This window comes from Mandrillus leucophaeus, unplaced genomic scaffold (genome assembly GCF_000951045.1).
Source record: "Mandrillus leucophaeus isolate KB7577 unplaced genomic scaffold, Mleu.le_1.0 Scaffold19, whole genome shotgun sequence".
NCBI lineage: Eukaryota > Metazoa > Chordata > Mammalia > Primates > Cercopithecidae > Mandrillus > Mandrillus leucophaeus.
The window spans coordinates 1117369-1136042 of NW_012101920.1; the positions used below are offsets into that span (position 1 = coordinate 1117369).

At 45.3% G+C, this 18674-nt stretch overlaps 1 protein-coding gene across 1 annotated transcript in view; it reads right to left on the minus strand.

Moving 5' to 3' along the window:
• Positions 1–4516: 4516 nt before the first annotated feature.
• The window catches only part of LOC105538330 (zinc finger protein 64 homolog, isoforms 3 and 4), a 22045-nt gene continuing 7887 nt past the window's right edge, over positions 4517–18674 (minus strand). The window contains exons 2-4 of the mRNA XM_011978176.1: positions 17721–17783; positions 8440–8691; positions 4517–5199 (exon numbers count right to left, since the gene is read on the minus strand). Of these exons, the coding sequence (XP_011833566.1) occupies positions 4517–5199; positions 8440–8691; positions 17721–17783 (998 nt within the window). The remainder of the gene's footprint in view (positions 5200–8439; positions 8692–17720; positions 17784–18674) is intronic.

The following is an 18674-nucleotide window of genomic DNA, read 5'->3' on the forward strand; positions in this document are numbered from 1 at the left end:
ACCCATTTTATAGAAGAGCAAACAGACTCACGTGACATCCCTCTAGCTGAACGAGGCAGGGATTTCCCATCTTCAACTGCATTAGCTTATAACTAAAAAAAAAGGTGGCTACTCAGAGTAGAAGGATGGTTGCCAGGAGTTGGGGGAAATGGGGAGATGTTGATCAAAGGGCGCAATCTTTGTCATGACATGAACAAATTTTGGGTTGTAAGGCACAGCATGGGTTGTGGTGGCTGTGTTGATCTGTGGTAGTCATTACACAATGCTTAGGTATTTCCAATCAACACATTATAGACACTGAATATACACAGTCTTTGTCAGTTAAATATTTAAAAGAGGCAGCTTTTGGCCAGGCGCGGTGGCTCATGCCTATAATCCCAGCACTTTGGGAGGCCGAGGCAGGTGGATCACGACGTCAGGAGATCGAGACCAGCCTGGCCAACATAGTGAAACCTCGTCTCTACTAAAAATACAAAAAATTAGCAGGTCATGGTGGCAGGCATATGTAATTCCAGCTACTCAGGAGGCTGAGGTAGGAGAATTGCTTGAACCCAGGAGGCGGAGGTTGCCGTAAGCCGAGATCGCACCATTGGACTCCAGCCTGGGTGACAAGCGTGAAACTCCATCTCAAGGGAAAAAAAAAAGACTTCTAGGAAGTCACCACCCTAACCCAATTTATCACTGGGTCAAATTGTTATGTTTTAGGAAGTTTCTTCTCCTTATCCTTCAGTTTCTGCATTTAAACGGGGACAGGGGCTAGGTGGGGTGGGAGAGGCCATGGCCTCAGGCACACATTTAAGGTGGTATCCCAGATCTCAACTGATAAATACCATAATGCAACTTTTTAAAAACCAAAATGAATGCAAAAGAAACCTACAATGAACAGGATGTCAGAACTCTAATCACGGGATCCAACTCTGCTTGCACAGCCCTGACTTGCCCTAATCCCAGGCCAACTTTCCACAAAACTACGAAAACAAAGCAGACGACCTGTGAGGCCACCATTTGCCAATCGGCATTAAAATATTTTTTGGCGACTGAGTTCTCAGCACTCCCTTAAGTCTCATGTCCCAGGCGAGTGCCTCACCCTACAGAAAAACACCTGTAGACAGTTAAAGTTCTTACTGCAGTGCCTGGCTGAGTCATGATGGCAACCTGAATTGAGGCTCATCTGCTTTCTTAGAAGAGGTTAAATACAGGGAGACAAATAAGCTATTTGTGCTCTGTAGTGTCTAGAAGGCAGCAAGAAACCTTAAGCAGAGGGGCAGGAGATCGCCTTGATTTCTGCTCTTCAGTGGGGATTTTACAAGCTGATCTGAGTAAAAATCAAAAGGATCCAGTTTTCCCCAATACCTGACGGGAAACTCATCTGTCTGTGGCATGAAGCAACACCTTCCTTAAAGTGGCCCCATGAAATTTTTTTAAAGATGGAGTCGTATTGCTACCCAGGCTGGACTTGAACCCTTGGGCTCAAATAGTTCTTCCCAGCTCAGTCTCTCAAGTAGCTGGGACCATAGACACTCATTACTGATGCTGGCACAATTTCATGTTAACATTTCTCCCTTGCCTTTTATCCAAGGCCAACCATCCTGTTGCTTGTACTCAGGGGTTAACAAACTGGCCTTCCAAATCATGTCCTTTTTATAAATAAAGTTTTATTGGCCCACAGCCAAACCTATTTCCTTCCCTATTCTCTGTAGCTGCATTACAGTGGCTGAGTTGGAGCCTCTGTGCTATAACAGGAGGGGCAACAGAGCTGATGACAAGTAGGACCAGCAAAGCTCAAAACATTTACTATGGCCGGGCGCGGTGGCTCAAGCCTGTAATCCCAGTACTTTGGGAGGCCGAGACGGGTGGATCACGAGGTCAAGAGATCGAGACCATCCTGGCTAACATGGTGAAACCCCGTCTCTACTAAAAAATACAATAAAAAAACAAAACTAGCTGGGCGAGCTGGCGGGCACCTGTAGTCCCAGCTACTCAGGAGGCTGAGGCAGGAGAATGGCATAAACCCAGGAGTCGGAGCTTGCAGTGAGCTGAGATCCGGTCACTGCACTTCAGCCTGGGCCACAGAGCGAGACTCTGTCTAAAAAAAACAAAACAAACAAACAAAAAAAAACCTCATTTACTATCTGGCCCTTAACTGGAAAAGTTTGTGGATCCCCGGGGCTCAGGTGAAGTCAAACTGCAAACACTCTGTTTCCTCTTCCAGATCCAGAGGGCTCTGCAAATGGAGGCTGGTATAAGAATTGCCATTCTGGTCTGTGCCATGTTAGCTGCTTCTTTCTATTAAGGCTATTTGGTCATTACCTGTACATGTTAAGTCTCATTCTAGCAGGTTTAGCCAGTTCAGCCCCCACTTCTGAATGATTTAACTCCACTCACTGCCCCCTTCTAATTTCCTAGAAACGGTAAGGTAAGACCACTCCTACTCCTAGAAGTTTCCTGGTCCTAGACTTCCCTCTGAGCCTATTTTTCTGAATGTTGGAATTCTTACCAGTCTCAAAAATTCTTTTCAATTTCCCCAAGTTTTTTATAATACTCATTCAGCCTTATTCTCTTGAACTACACTCTCAGCTTTGTGCAAATCCATTTGTGTCTCTGCCAGAAAATTTGGTATCTTTTAACGTGTTTTACAAGTCACACTTGCCAGTTCAGAGCACAGTCCTCTGCAGGAGAGTTTGCTGTATTCTAGGACCATGGACCACATTGAGCCTGCCACCTGTTTTTGTAAAGTTTTATTGGAACACAGACACATTGGTTTTTTCTTGCAATCTATGGTTGCTTTTGCACTAAAACCACAGAGCTGAGTAGTTGCAAAAAACTTTATGGCCCCCTCACTGCCTGAAGTATTTAATACTGGGTTCATAGCTTTTTACTCACCTCTGCTTTACTGGGAATCCAAGTTTGCTGGGTGATACCAGCTTAGATATAAAACCCTTAAAGTCCATACAGCTGTTAATAACAACAACAAAAAAGCCTTCTAAAAAGACTGATATCTTTCCTCTTTATCTAAAGAGCTACAAGAAGTATAAGGAACATTTATGTGATTTCAATCTATGGGTTCCCACTTGAAATGTCAACAACCTTCTAGAACAGAAATGCAGATCAGACTCAACGACAAACAGCAGAAAGGTAACAATAGCAACTGTACAATCGCGCCAGCATTCAGTAATCACTTTTCTGATCAAAACCATTATCTCCAAAGAGACTAATTCTATCCTGGGTCTCTTTTCTTCTTACAATAGAGATTCAGCAGTACACCATCACCCTGATGGAAAACTTCAACGGAATCAGATTTACCTAAACTACCACTATTAACAAACTAGGTACCTCTATTTCACGAGTGAAATAGTCCCTTCCATACAATCTATAAAATTTTACATCCTTTTTTCCTAGTTTACCAAGAACAATGGATCCACTTAATCTGTTTCAATTCCAGAGATATTCAACTTGATGAGGGCACACAAGAATTTATATTAAAAAAGAGTATTTGGAGGAAAGATGCCAAAAGTAGAAACCAAGCAACTTTGGATAAGTATTATATCCACTGAGATTTCATAACCTCCTAAGGATCCATCTATGAGAAGAGGTTGGATTTTCAGTAGTTTGTCAGTTCAGCAAACACTAAATGCTTTCGGTGATGAAACAGATGCTGGTGTGAGGCTGTCCCACGTATCACATATCCCAGCACCAAGCTCAGGGCCCACTGGGCCCCTGGACTTCTCTCTCCAAATAGAAGTAAACAGAATTTTGAATTCCACAACAGACAAGCACAGGCTGGGCTAGTTAGCTTGATCTTTGGCGCCACCTCCAGATCAAACTGCATTTCGTTTTACTACAGTAGGAACTCATTGAGAAATTCAAGGTGCATTTATGATTAAGTTACTGAATGGGGTGGGGGCTGGGGATGGAGAACCTCCTACCATAACTGTCTGTGGAGGACTACAAAATTGAGTATTCCTTACATCATGCTACCACGAGTCTGCCTTTTTTATTGTAAGACAACAGGTAAAAGAAACCACACAAACGTAAGGCAAATACTTAGAACGATCACCCAGGTTATGAAACAGACGTTTTCCAGCAACCCCAGACCCTTCATGTACACCTTCCTCACCTTAACCCTTCCCACTATAGAGATTAGTTTTAGTTTTCTATATCGTCTAACTAGTGTAATAATTCCATCAGAGATGGATCAGTTTTAAAATTGGAATTCATTACGTAGAAGCTATCCCCATGGGATAGAGCAGGGCTCGGCGGACCCCTCCTTTGAATGACCAAGTCGACTTGCTCAGATAATCCTTGGAGGGAAGGGACAAATGTGAGAAGTGTCTCCACAGCACTGTTTTGCTTTCATCACTGTCGCCCCAGCCATCGCCTCTGGAGGCCTGTGAAGTTGGAGCGGCCAGCCCCGCAAGGGGTGCCCAAAACCTGTCTCACTGGCTTCACACCTTTGGAGGGCTGGGCAACAGCACCGCTCAGAAGTTCCGACAGCTGACGACCCCCTTCGGCTGAGCTAGAGGTCTTGGCTGGGCTCTAGGGGAGCCTGGAGCTGCCCTGACGCACCGCTTTCCGGTGGGAAGGTGACCAAGTCTGAGTTCTTGTTCTCGCTCTGGTCACTGTGCTGCTTCTTGTGGCATCTCAGCGAGTCATCCCTGACGAAGGAGGCGCCGCAGGTCTCACAGCGGAAGGCCCTCTGCGTCACGATCTTGGCCACATGTTGAGAGCTGCTCTCTCTGAGCCCTTCCTTGCCCAGAGGGGCCCAGTTCTCCGTCTTGGCCTCGTCCCTGTGCACCTTGTCGATGTGCTTGGCCAGGCTGCTGGGCCGCTTCGTGTCGAAGCTGCAGAAGTCACACTTGAAGGGACGGTCCTTACAGTGGACTCTGCTGTGCACGCGCAGCGCGGCCGCGCTGGAGCAGGAGTAGCTGCACTCTGGGCACTTCTCCGGGTGGTCGGCCTGGTGCAGCCGGCTGTGCTCCAGGAGGTCAGCGCGGTCCCGGCCCTGGAAGGCACAGTGCAGACACTTGAAGGTGTGCTTGATGCGGATGTGCGATTTGAGATTCGCCTTCATGGTGCAGCGGACGTCGCAGAACTCGCACTTGAAAGGCTTCTCCCCCGAGTGCACGATCATGTGCCTTTTCAAGTCCGAGCTGATTTTGAACTTGGCGCTACAGAGCCAGCACTGGAAGGGGGTATCCCCTAGCAATGGAAGGTGTGTTTCCATTAGAATAGGCAGGCAAAACAGACCCTCCCACCCCAACCTGCCTCAGCACACTTGGCCGCAGTGAGATGGTTGAGTTTTGTGAACTCTACCCACAACCTCCTAAGGACAACACTTGTTGTGCATATTAATGCAATCTTCACTACAATCCTATGAGTGGGTACTGTTACTCCCACTTTACAGATGGGGCAACTGAGGCTCACAGAGGTCAAGTTACTTCACTTAGGTCAAACAGCAGGGATTTGGAACCCAGGCACTATGGCACTCAAGTTCATATTCTTGATGACCCCTTCAGTTTCAAATCTAAACTCCCATTTAACTTGACATCCCGGAATTGAATGTGCAAGAAGAGGTGAGATTTAAATTACAAACAACTGCTTCAAATCAAGCTAAGACCTGTGAAGATGCTTACTATAGTGTTTAATCTATATGACATCAGTTATTGAGCTTGTATTTCAAGTGAAAGCTTCTTACTTTTATAACTACAGGCTGAATTTTATTTATAATATTAATGCATAATTATGGCAGCAGGGGACAAATAATAAAGAGCCATGGTCTACTCTCTAATTTAGAGTCCCATTCCCTGGAGACATTGCTAAGGGTTTCTAGTTGTTTTGAAGGTTGTTGCTTTAAACATCAGTTGAATATACACAAAGATAAGCATCTTATCCTACACACCCATCCTTTCCCTAACCTCTCCCTGCATTCTGGTGGTTGTGACTTTTACACTTTTTTTTTGTTTTTGAGACAGTCTTGCTCTGTTGCCCAGGCTGGAGTGCAGTGGTGTGATCTTGGCTCACTGCAAGCTCCACCTCCCGGGTTCACGTCATTCTCCTGCCTCAGCCTCCGGAGTAGCTGGGACTACAGGCGCCCGCCACCACACCCGGATAACTTTTTGTACTTTTTTAGTAGAGGCGGGGTTTCACCATGTTAGCCAGGATGGTCTCGATCTGCTGACCTCGTGATCTGCCTGCCTCGGCCTCCCAAAGCGCCAGGATTACAGGCGCCTGCCAGCACACCCAGCTAATTTTTTTGTATTTTTAGTAGAGATGGGATTTCACCATGTTAGCCAGGATGGTCTCGATCTCCTGACCTCGTGATCCACCCACCTCAGCCTCCCAAAGTGCTGGGATTACAGGCGTGAGCCATTGCGCCCGGCCGACTTTTGCGCTTTTAAGCTGAGTAGTAGCCTCACATCTTAGTCCGTCAGCTTGAGATTTTTTGAGGATTCACTCCTCTTCTCCACACTTAACTCCTCACTTGTTAGAAGCAGCTTTCTTTTCACCTTTAAGTAAAAAAAATTTCCATTCTGTCTGGTGAATTCTCATACTTTAATCATTTTCAGATTTCAAGTTCAGAAGCCAATTATAAATAATTTAAATGGTGACTAGGAAAGTGATATTCATCGGAGCCAAACACTGTACCAGGATTACAATCACTTCCTTCTAAGTCTGCTGTCACACTCGGGCCAGTGGATGGGGTAACCCATCAATATAATTTTGTTTGCTTCTCTTACATGCTGCTCATTTGGGGGCACATTTTAGCTTGCTTCTTGATTAGATTGTATTTCTTGAAAAAAGGCATCTCAATTTCAGAAGTCATCCACTCTCATAATTTTGTAACTTTCACAAGGAATTTTTTTAATGGATTTTTAAAGCTTCTGATTTAGTTTCTCTTGACCTTCTATACAAGTATCAGCCTGATATTTCTCTTTGCTGCAATCCCAGTTAGCCATATTCAGGTATTCACATATCAAATATCTCATGCCAGATGTTTTCTCCCTTCCTTTGCTAGAGTTTATCTTCTAGTTGGGAGTAAAGTCTTGAGTCCTTGCACATCATTCTATTTTGCTCTCATACTTGAGGTAATTTGGCTGGGTATAGAATTCTAAGTTCAAAATCATTTCCCAACTCTTGAGGGCACTGTTCCATTGTCTCCTAGAAGCCAATACTACTCCAGACATATTTCTAGATACAGATGTCCCCTGTCCACTCCCTTCCATCCTGATTGGAATCTTGTGAGCACTTTTACTCTCCTGGCCCCTTAGAATTACGGACTTTATTTCTTATTTGATTTTCTATTTTCACTCTATTTTCTTCTCACTTCCATTTTCTTTTCTTCCTAGACCTGGTCAGAAACCAGACTTCAGGACTGACTCTTATTCTCAGTTCACTCACTCAATTTTCCCCCCTAATCTCTGGGAAATTAATTTTGTAGCTAGCAATCCTAGTTTTATTTCATACCTCTTTGTTCTCATTATCTCTTCATAGGTCTCTATTTGGATGCAACATTTCTGCCAGTGGGTAGACACCAATTAGAATGTGAAAATTACCCAAGTACTCTTACTTCCAGGATTAGTTATTGACTTGGCTCATTTTATTCCGTTCATTTCCTATAAATGACTTATGATCCTTGGTTGACTATATTTGGGAAGGTAGACTGGTTTAATGATTAGACATGGATGCCAGAGGTTTCACCTGCTACTGGGTTAGTTGGGCAGTTTTGCCAGGCCTTGGCTAGTCTCCCCAGCTTTGTGGCCCTGGCTGTCTACATGCTTGTTCCAAGCTCAGAGCCCTCAGGGCACTTGGATATTGGCTGGAACATTGGCTCCCAACTGTATGGCTGCCTCCCATTTGTCTGCTGGGACACAGCTTTCTATACTCAATTTTAAACATCACTATGTTCCTGTCTGCTCATCATTTTCCAGGAATTCACTGAAAATTTTCAACTTATGAGCATCCTTATGAATATCTCAAACCCCATTTTTCCATGCCACAATGAGTTGGTCCTATCACTTCAGTAGGCTCCCATAAAGAAAGGAAGGAAGTTCCTAAGGTTAAAAGTTTGTGATTTTTAATTATACTTAATGGATCTTGCTACATTCCCAATTAAGCCATGCAATCAGTGTGTACATTTACTGAAACATCTAGTTTATAGGTCTGACTGGAGATACATCCTTACCTTCTTGGCAGTTATAGTGGGTATCCACCCCAGCTAGATTCCATGTAGTCAAGATATAAAACCCAGCTGTCAGTCATATTTTACCAAAAGCTGTTGTTTCAGCAACAGAAAAATGACAAACCTCACAATTATCATAGAAGTTCCAAATTCTTGTACTTCTACCACACCAAGTCATTTAAGTTGCTTGTGTTAAGTAAATGAAGGTTAAGAAATTAGAGAAAAAGTAAGGGACTGAGGTTTCCTGGTCAGGGACTCACCCGTGTGGGATCGCAGGTGGACGGTGAGCTGGCTGGAGTTGCGGCTGGCATAGGGGCAGAGCTGGCATTTGTACGGCCGCTCGTCAGAGTGGATCCGCAGGTGCTTCTTGAGGCTACTGCTGTCCACGGCAGCATAGTCACACAGGTGACACTTGTGTGGCTTCACACTGGTGTGGCACCGCATGTGCATGGTCAGGTTGTCCTTCCGGCTGAAGCACTTGTCACAAAACTCACACTTGTGCGGTTTGTCTCCTTCAAACACATAAGGAGTCAAAGTTAAGGGTTTTTTGGTCAAGATGGCTACAGAGATTTGACCAAGATGGTAGCCTGGACATATGGGTGTGCTGCCTCCTCCTGTCCAAATACCGAGAGAGGAAGATACTGAAGTCTACATCAGCATATTGGGAAACAAGAATGTGTATCATTCATTGATAGCTCAGAAATCCTAAGGGACAGATGACATAAAAAATCAGATTGATGGAGAAAATTATACGCCAAACCCCGCTTGGGAAAAATGGCAGTTGTTATACAAGTACTCAGGATAAGAAGTGGCAGCTGTAGGGATCTTGGACAGCTTCATGAACCACATGGAGAAGGATCAGACGGACTCCTTCCTCTCACTTCTTCCAAACAGCAAGCAGCACGCCATCTCCCCCTAGGCTGTTGGTCAAAGGACGCTGAGGTCAGAAAAAGAATCCAAGGGCCTGGTAGTTAGAGATGCCAGGGATAGCAGAAGATCACATACCCAGACCATTTCCATCCAGCCATGTTTCATCACTACCCCCAAGCCCAACCATTCCAGGCTGATATCTAAATAAAAGTTAGTTTACCCAATAAACAAATGCTTGGGGAAAGCCAGAACCAGAAAGACACGCCCAAGTCAAGAACTTAGTTACTAAAGCAAAGGGAAGAAATGAAATTAGCAAAATGAAAACTATGGACATCAAAATAAAAGTTCTAATAAGTTGACTAGCAAAAAGGGTGTTGAATGACAGCTATTGGTGGACATATGTCATCATACATTTGTCCACACCCACAAATGCACAACAGCAAGAGTGCAACTTGGCCAGGTGCGGTGGCTCACACCTGTAATTCCAGTGCTTTGGGGGGCTGAGGTGGGTGGATCGCTTGAGCCCAGGAGTTCGAGACCAGCCTGGGCAACATGGCAAAACCCTGTCTCTACACAAAATATACAAAATATTAGCTGGGTGTGGTGGTGCATGCCTGTAGTTCCAGTTACTTGGGAGGCAGAGGTGGGACGATCACCTGAGCCCAGGAGGTTGAGGTTGTGAGCGGAGATCATGCCACTGAACTCCAGCCTGGGTGACAGAGCAAGACACTGTCTCAAAAAAAAATGGACCCTACTGTAAACTATGGTCTTTGGTTGAGAATGTTGTGAATGTTGTGTCAGTGCAGGTTCATCTATTGTAAAGATGCACGACTCAATGTAATGTTGGAAGGCTGTGCATATGGAGAAGCAAGGGGCATATGGGAAATATCTATCTTCTGGTCTTTAGGTTCACTTTTGCTGTGAACCTAAAACCGCTCTTATAAAATAACAGAACAAAAACAAAAAACCACCTATTAAGAAAAATCTTAGAAATGGAAGACACAGTTAAAGAATCTCCCAGAAGGACAAGAGGAAAAAGATGCCAAAAGCTAAGACATGAAAACCCATTCTAGGTGGTCCAGGACAGAACAGAGAAGAATTATTTCCCAACACTAAAGACAGCCATGTATCTTATTTAGAAGCAGGGTGGTCCAATTTCAGAACCCTAAGAATGGTGAGATCTGGAAGCTTCCAGAAAGAAGACCACCAGCAAAATGCTCATATCAGCATAAAGCTCCTCAGAACAGTGGATGCCGGCAAGATAGGAACAGGATCTTCAACTTTCTATAGAAACTGTTTTAATAGATTCTTATACTTGAATTAGCATTCAGTGAGAGGAGAAGATAGTTGATATATGACTTGGTATCACACTTAAACAGTGTACACCAGAATAAAAGATAAGGGTGATGGTGAAGGTAAGATGGGAATATGAGAAAATAGTACAATGGAAAAAGTATAGCTTTCAGACAAGAGAAAAACAACTATCAAAAGACGGTTGGGGCGACTGGGCACGGTGGCTCACGCCTGTAATCCCAGCACTTTGGGAAGCCGAGGTCGGGGGATTACCTGAGGTCAGGAGTTCGAGACCAGCCTGGCCAACATGGTGAAACGTCTCTACTGAAAATACAAAAATTAGCTGGGCATGGTGGTGTGCACCTGTAATCCCAGCTACTAGGGAGGCTGAGGCAGGAGAATGGCTTGAACCCAGGAGGAGGAGGTTGCAGTGAGCCGAGATCACGCCACTGCACTCCAGGCTGGGTGACAGAGGGAGACTCCATCTCAAAAAAAAAGAAAAGAAAAGAAAAAAAAAAAAAGACTTGGTTGGGCACAATGGCTCACATCTGTAATCCCAACACTTGAGTCCAGAAGTTCTAGACCAGCCTGGGCAACATAGTGAGACCCTATCTCTACCAAAAAAAAAAAGGATTAGCTAGGTGTGGTAGTATACCCTTGTAGTCCCAGCTACTTGGGAGGCTCAGGTGGGAGGATCACTTGAGCCCAGGAGGTGAGCTCTGATCATACCACTGCACTCTAGCCTAGGTGGCAGAACAAGAACTTGTCTCAATGAAACAAAAAAACCAAACAGCATAAAATAAAAACCACATCAAATATCAGATAAGTAGATGTCAAACTAAATATTATAAACAAAAACGTATTACATTTCCCTCTTAAAGATCTAAATTATAGGTCAGATGTTGTGGCTCACACCAGTAATCCCAGCACATTGGGAGGCCGAGGCAGGAGGATTGCTTGAGGCCAGAAGGTTGAGACCAGCCTGGGCAACACAGGGAGAGCTCATCTCTAATAAGTTTAAAAATATATTTAAGTTAAATTAAGAAAAAAAGCCACTAAATGCTCTGAAGATACGTAAATCAAAGTGATAGGAACAGAATAAGAAATTCTAGAAAAATACTTTTAAAAAGTAGGAATATCAATTTTAGCATCAGGCAAAATAGAAATCATGGTGAAATTCATTAAAAACTTCATATGGATGCGAGAGTTCAGTATGTAGATATAAGTCAAACTTTTATGAGTATAACATGGCTTCACAAATGACATTTTCAAAAATGTCAGCTTGGAAGTTTTAGAATGTCTTTTAGGACGGTTTTTGTCAAAATTAGATTACAAACTCTAGACACAGATAAGAGCTTCCTATTTCAAAACCTATAGCCGTGGCTGGGCTCGGTGGCTCACGCCTATAATCCCAGCACTTTGGGAAGCTGAGGCGGGCAGATCACCTGAGCTTGGGAGTTCGAGACCAGCCTGGCCAACATGGAGAAACCCCGTCTCTACTAAAAATACAAAAAAATTAGCTGGACGTGGTGGCAACACGCCTGTAATCCCAGCGACTTTGGAGGCTGAGGCAGGAAAATCGCTTGAACCCAGGAGATGGAGGTTGCGGTGAGCCGAGATTGCGCCATTGCACTCCAGCCTGGGCAACAAGAGTGAAACTCTGTCTCAAAACAAAACAAAACACAAAACGAAAAAAGCCTATAGCCTATAATGGCTTTAAAGAAGTTTGTAGACTTAAGTTCATTTTTAACCAAATGCTGAAATCAAGTGCACAGTATGCAATTCAAGAAACCAAAAGACAGAATTGAGGCTACGTACAGCACTTGATCAATAAAGGTAAAAATGGTGCTAAAGAAGGAAGGCTTAGCTCAAAAAGAGAGGATACCAACAGACCAGGGTTCTTAATCTCAACAGTACTGGCAATTCTTTGATGCTTGGTGCTTTCCTCTGCGTTGTAAGATGTTTAGCGGCATCCCTGGCCTCCACCCACCAGATGCCAGTAGAACCCTTCCTTCCCCAGTTGTGACAACCAAAGATGTCTCCAGACATTGTTCCCCTGGGGGGCAAAATTGTACCTAGTTGAAAACCATTCCAACGGACTTTGGAAAAGCAGAAGGGGACTACGGATACACAAAGTCAATCGTGACTATTAAGCAGAACTTTACCCCAATAAATTTAGAAGACTGGATAAGATGGGTGATGGTCCAGGAAGATGTAAAATTACAAAGTCTAGATTAAAAGATCGAAAACAAGGCCGGGCGCGGTAGCTCTCACCTGTAATCCCAGCACTTTGGGAGGCCGAGTGGATAGATCACGAGGTCAGGAGTTCGAGACCAGCCTGACCAAGATGGTGAAACCCCGTCTCTACTAAAAATACAAAAATTAGCCGGGCGTGGTGGTACGTGCCTGTAATCCCAGCTACTCAGGAGGCTGAGGCAGGAGAATCGCTTGCACCTGACAGACGGAGGTTGCAGTGAGTGAGATCGCGCCACTGCACTCCAGCCTGGGTGACAGAGCAAGACTCTGTCCCAAAAAAAAAAAAAAAAAATAAAAAACAGGCTGGGTGTGGAGGCTCACACCTGTAATCCCAACACTTCGGGAGGCTGAGGCAGGCAGATCGGCCTTGAGGTCAGGAGTTCGAGACCTGCCTGGCCAACATGGTGAAACAGTATCTCCACTGTAAAAATACAAAAATTAACCAGGCATGGTGGTGCATGGCTGTAATCCCAGCTACTCACGAGGCTGAGGCACAAGAATCACTTGAACGTGGGAGACAGAGGCTGCAGTGAGCCAAGACTGCACCACTGTACTCCAGCCTCGGTAAGAGGAAGACTGTCTCTCAAAAACAAAACAAAACAACCCGAAATGAAACAGATCGGTGACAATGAAGAATTATGTTAAAGATCTACTCTCCAAGGTGAATTGTTTATTGTTCGCAAGTATGTGCTGTAACTTCTGTGGAGAATTATGCTTCGCTGTCCCAGCAGCCTCTCTGGTTTGGGCATGACACACTCTGGCTAATGAAATATGACAGAAAGTGACAAGAATTGTTGTCAAGGGCCACTATGTGGTTCCTCACACTTGTTTCTCTTGCCCAAGATACACTGCAGTGTTCCAAATCAGGAGATTTAACAAATTGTTTTTACAGACAGAGTCTCACTCTGTCGCCCAGGCTGGAGTACAGTGGTGCAATCTCGGTCCACTGCAACCTGCACCTCCCAGGTTCAAGCGATTCTCCTGCCTCAGCCTCCCAAGTAGCTGGAATTACAGGCGGCCGCCACCACACCTGGCTAATATTTGTATTTTTAGTGGAGATGGGTTTCACCATGTTGGCCAGACTCTGGTCTTGAACTCCTGACCTCAGGTGATCCACCTGCCTCGGCCTCCCAAAGTGTTGGGATTACAGGCGTGAGCCACTGTGCTCGGCCATCGGGACATTTTTATCTGCGGTCTGCATGTAAATTTCACGGTCTAAGATCTTATATGGGAAATGATTACATTTTTATCTTCCCTACCTCTAGCTACAGTTTAGCATTGCCTCCAATTATGGATGTAGGCAATGAACTACACTAATAACAGTGCTGGAGACGCTCGTCAATGGACCTGAAATGTGGTCGTACCACATTACACTCGCTGTAGTTCTCCAAGTTATCACTTATGCTCACTTCTGCAATTAGGGTAATTAACTTGCTAGCCACTAGGCTCCTGACATTAAATGCAGGTCTCTGGGACTACTGTGCATATTAACCGCCTGGGCTTGGGAGCGTCTCATTAAGATGCAGATTCTGATTCAGGAGGTCTGTGGTGCAGCCTAGGTTCCTGCATTTTGATCTACCAAGCTCCCGGCTAATGTGGACATTTCTGGTCTTTGTACCAGTTTGGGTAGCAAGGGTTTAAAGTATGAAAATTGCACATTTAACATTGATGAGTATATAATAATATGGTTTTTAAAAATGTGATATATCTTATTAAAGACATCTTTTTGAGAAGAGTCCATCCAAATTGCCAGCAGTGCACAGCAGAACTAAGGTCAAGAATGCCTTCATCTGGCTGTTCTGGACAGAGGCAGATCTACCAACTGGGTCCTGGAGAGAAGACCACAAGGAATGCAGCTGGGGTGACTGTGGGGGACAGCGGCATATACGGAGAAGTCTTCAGTTGTCACTGAGGTTGGCATTGCTATCTCAGCCTAATCTATACCTCCTCCTATGCTCCTAAGGATTGGAGCAGAGAGGGGATTGTGTGCACGTTCCACCAAACTTTCAAGGAAAGGCGTTTCTATAGTCAACTGTTTCAGAGCATAGAGAAAGATTTTGCTTCAGCTCACTTTATAACAGCTATCTGATACCAATGCCAAATGAAGAAATACAAAGTAGGATAAAACTACAAACAGAAATCAATCTTCTTTACGAAGCTAAATAAATGCCACAGGAGCTAGCGAGACAGGGCTCGGGGGAAGGGTGGCTCACGTCTGTAATTCCAGCACTTTGGAAGGCTGAGGCAGGAGGATCACTTGAGGCCAGGAGTTTGAGACCAGCCTTGACAACATAGACCTCATCACTATAAAATAAAATAAAATTAGCTAGGCGTAACGGGGCATGCCTGCAGCCCAGCTACTCGAGAAGCAGAGACATGAAGATCACCTGAACCTGATCGCGCTACTGTGTTCCAGCCTGGGCGACAGAGCAAGACCCTGACTCAAAAAAGTAAATAAATAAATAAATAAAAAGGAAAACGCAATACATTTGAAATGCAACGACTATTCCTAATTAAACACACACCTCAGAAAACCAACCTCAGAAAGCTAGGAATAAACTTGAATGCCATAAGTGATCTCAACCAAAATCCCAGGGCTTCTAACCCTACAAGGATGGTGACATCAAAGCATGCCCACAATGAGGAAATAAGACAGATGGTTTGCGTTGACTGCTACTCTTCAATCTGAACTGAAGCACCAAAGCCAAGGCACACAAAGTCAAGTACAAAGTCGTAAACAGAAAACTTATTTGCATATGTTAATTTACTTAGGCAATCCAAAAGAACCACATGTTAGAATCGCTGCCTCCCACTTACAGCTGGGTCAGAGACACCCTGACCTTTCCCCTCTTCCCTTGGTAACAGAACCTTCTTTGCAGCCGGGCACAGGACCACACAGGAGAAACTTCCTTTTCCCAGCCTTCATTTCCACAGCTGGGGGTGGCCATGTGATTAAGTTCTGGCCAAACAGGCGAGCCCAAGCGATGTGCCTTTAAGGTGGCAGGAGGCCATTGTGGAGCAGGCTAATGAGAGTTGCACCCTTGGGATGACAAAGCAACGCAAGAGCCTGGGTCCCTGAAACCACCAGGCCGGTCCCACACCAGCCTGATCACTTGCACCTGGAACATCACGGGGCAGAAATACTTTGGTTTTAAACCACCATTACGTGAGTCCCAGTAGTCACAAAGGATGCGACTTCTGGGTCATGCGCCAAGGGAGGAATACTGTGAGGCCCCCATACCTCTTCTCCTACTTTCCATTAGTTACATTCAGAGAACTAAAGCAGTCACCTTGGGCCCGGAGAAGTGGCCTAAGTTTGCTTACACTAGGGAGGCGCGTCTGCTTCCCCCACTCAAGAACAAGGCCTTACGTTATATATGTCCTGGATCCCCAGCATGCTCTGCAGTACCTCAAGAAAACATTAATCCAGCTCCTGTACATCTCTTGGGGTCGACCCCAGCCCAGTGAACGTTCCAGGCCTTTAATTCTTGTGAAGGTTATCTTGTGAATTTTAAGATTTTTGGCCTCCACCCATTGAATGGCAGTAGCCTAGCCCCAGTTGAGAACAAGCGCTCAAGTTATTTTCAGGATAGAGTCACCCACTCTGAAATTCCTTAAACTGAGCTGCCTCATCTTTCCTCAAAGGGTTCCGAAACCTGCACGCTTTCACTGACATCGTCATCCTGGTAGTCTGTCTTTCAAGGTGAAGATCAAACATTTCCTTGCTAACACGCTTGTCATGATGCACCGTCCCCAGGCAAAAGTGGCCCTCTATTATAATGCCCTGTATTAAATATTACATAGGGCCTCCATTAAAAGTGACCTTCTATTATAACATTACAATGCCTATCTTTCTGGACAGAGACCGCCATCTTTGTCCAAAAATCTGTCCTCTCAGTGAAGGGGCTCCAGAGGCTCATCTGGGCATGTGTTGCCCCTCCTAAAACCATCCCTCATGTCCCCTTGACGCTCAGTGTGGCCATGACTAAGTCCCGCTCATGTTCCCCTAGGTCACAAGGGCCGCTGCTTCTGAGTCACAGCCTGAGGGAGGCATGCCATGGGCCCCTTGGCCTGCTTCCATTGCCCGCTGGCTAAGAGATGCAGAGAACTACAGCACCTGCCTCAGACCCAGAGGCTAAGCCACGTGTCCAGGATGGCAGAGCCATTGGACCAGCTGTGGACTATGTGTCTCTGAAGCTGTATTCGAGAAATAAACCAGATGACGTTTAAGCCACTGAGAGTGGTTTCTGAAAGAACAAACCAATATCCTCCCCTCAACACACAAGTATAGAATTTGTACTATAGACTAAGGGTTGGCAAAGTGTCTTGTAAAGGACTAGATAATATTTTAGGGAGGACCGGCCTGGTGGCTCATGCCTGTAATCCCAGCACTTTAAGAGACCGAGGCAGGTGGATCACCTGAGGTCAGGAGTTCGAGACCAGCCTGGCCAACATTGCGAAATTCCGTCTCTACTAAAAATAGAAAAATTAGCCAGGCGTGGTGGCAGGCACCTGTAATCCTAGCTATTTCAAAAGGCTGAGGCAGGAGAATCACTTGAACCTGGGAGGCGGGGGTTGCAGTGAGCTGAGATTGTGCCACTGCACTCCAGCCTGGGTGACAGAGTGGGACTCTGTCTCAAAAACAACAACAACAAAAATAGTATTTAAGGCTTTGTGCACCCTACAGTCCCTGCAGCAACTACCCCCTTGTAAAGCCAGAAAGCTGCAAACAATAGGTAAACAAAGGAGCATGCCAACAGGCTGGAGTTGCCCATGGGCTGCAGTTTGTAGACCCCTGGTATAGATCATGGCACTCCTTTGCTTCAGCACATCTTATTTCTCTTCTCAGCAGCTCACTGCCCTAAAAGAAAGCACCTTTAAGAAGCTACCTTATTGCTCTTCTAAGATTACTATAGCCACAGGCCTCTGTGTAGCTCATCCTGGCAACCTCTTCATCTTCATCTCATACCCCTTTGTTCCTTCTCCCAAGCCCACCCTACTAGACTGAGTTTCACGAGGCAGATGAGGCAGAGACCGTCCTGTTCATTACTGTGTCCCTGGTGCTTAATTCACATTCACTTACTATCTTCTTACTGAGCTGTTGAACAGAGTGGATACCTACCCGTATGGATTCTGAGGTGGCGGTCCAAGTCTTTCATGCCATGCACAGTTTTGAAGTGGCAACCTACAAAACAAAAATACAATTTTTTTTTTATTTTGAGATGGAACCGTACTCTGTTGCTCAGGCCAGAGTGCAGTGGCACGATCTCGGTTTACTGCAACCTCCGCCTCCTGGGTTCAAGCAATTCTCCTGCTTCAGCCTCCCGAGTAGCTGGGATTATAGGCACCCGCCTCCACGCCCGGCTCATTTTAGAATTTTTGGTAGAGATGGGGTCTCACCATGTTGGCCAGGCTGGTCTCGAACTCCTGACCTCATGTGATCTGCCTGCCCCAGCCTTCCGAAGTGCTGGAATTATAGGAGTGAGCCACCATGCCTGGCCTGAAAAATACAATTCTTAAAAGAGAACCTCAGTTGAGTGTGGTGGCTCATGCCTGCCATCCCCAAGCTTGGGAGACCAAGGTGGGAGGATCACTGGAGGCCAGAAGTTTGAGACCAGCCTGGGTAACACAGAGAGACCCCCATCCCCTCCTAAAATGCTGGGATTACAGGCATGAGCCACCAGGCCCGTCCTCCCTAAAATAGCACCTAGTCCTTTACAAAACACTTTGCCAACCCTTAGTCTATAGTACAAATCCTATACTTGTGTGTTTGAGGGAGGATATTGGTTTGTTCTTTCAGAAACCACTCTCAGTGGCTTAAACGTAATCTGGTTTATTTCTCGAATACAGCTTCAGAGGCACATAACTTTTAAAACAAAAGCTTAGCCAGACGTGGTGGTGCATACCTGTAGTCCCAACTATTCAGGGGGCCGATGAGGGAAGATCACATACATCCAGTGAGTTGGAGGCCGCAGTGAATTATGATCACAGCACTATACTCCAGCCTTAACAGAGCAAGACCTTGTCTTGGGAGTCTGAGGCAGGAGAATTGACAGAACCCGAGAGGCAAAGGTTA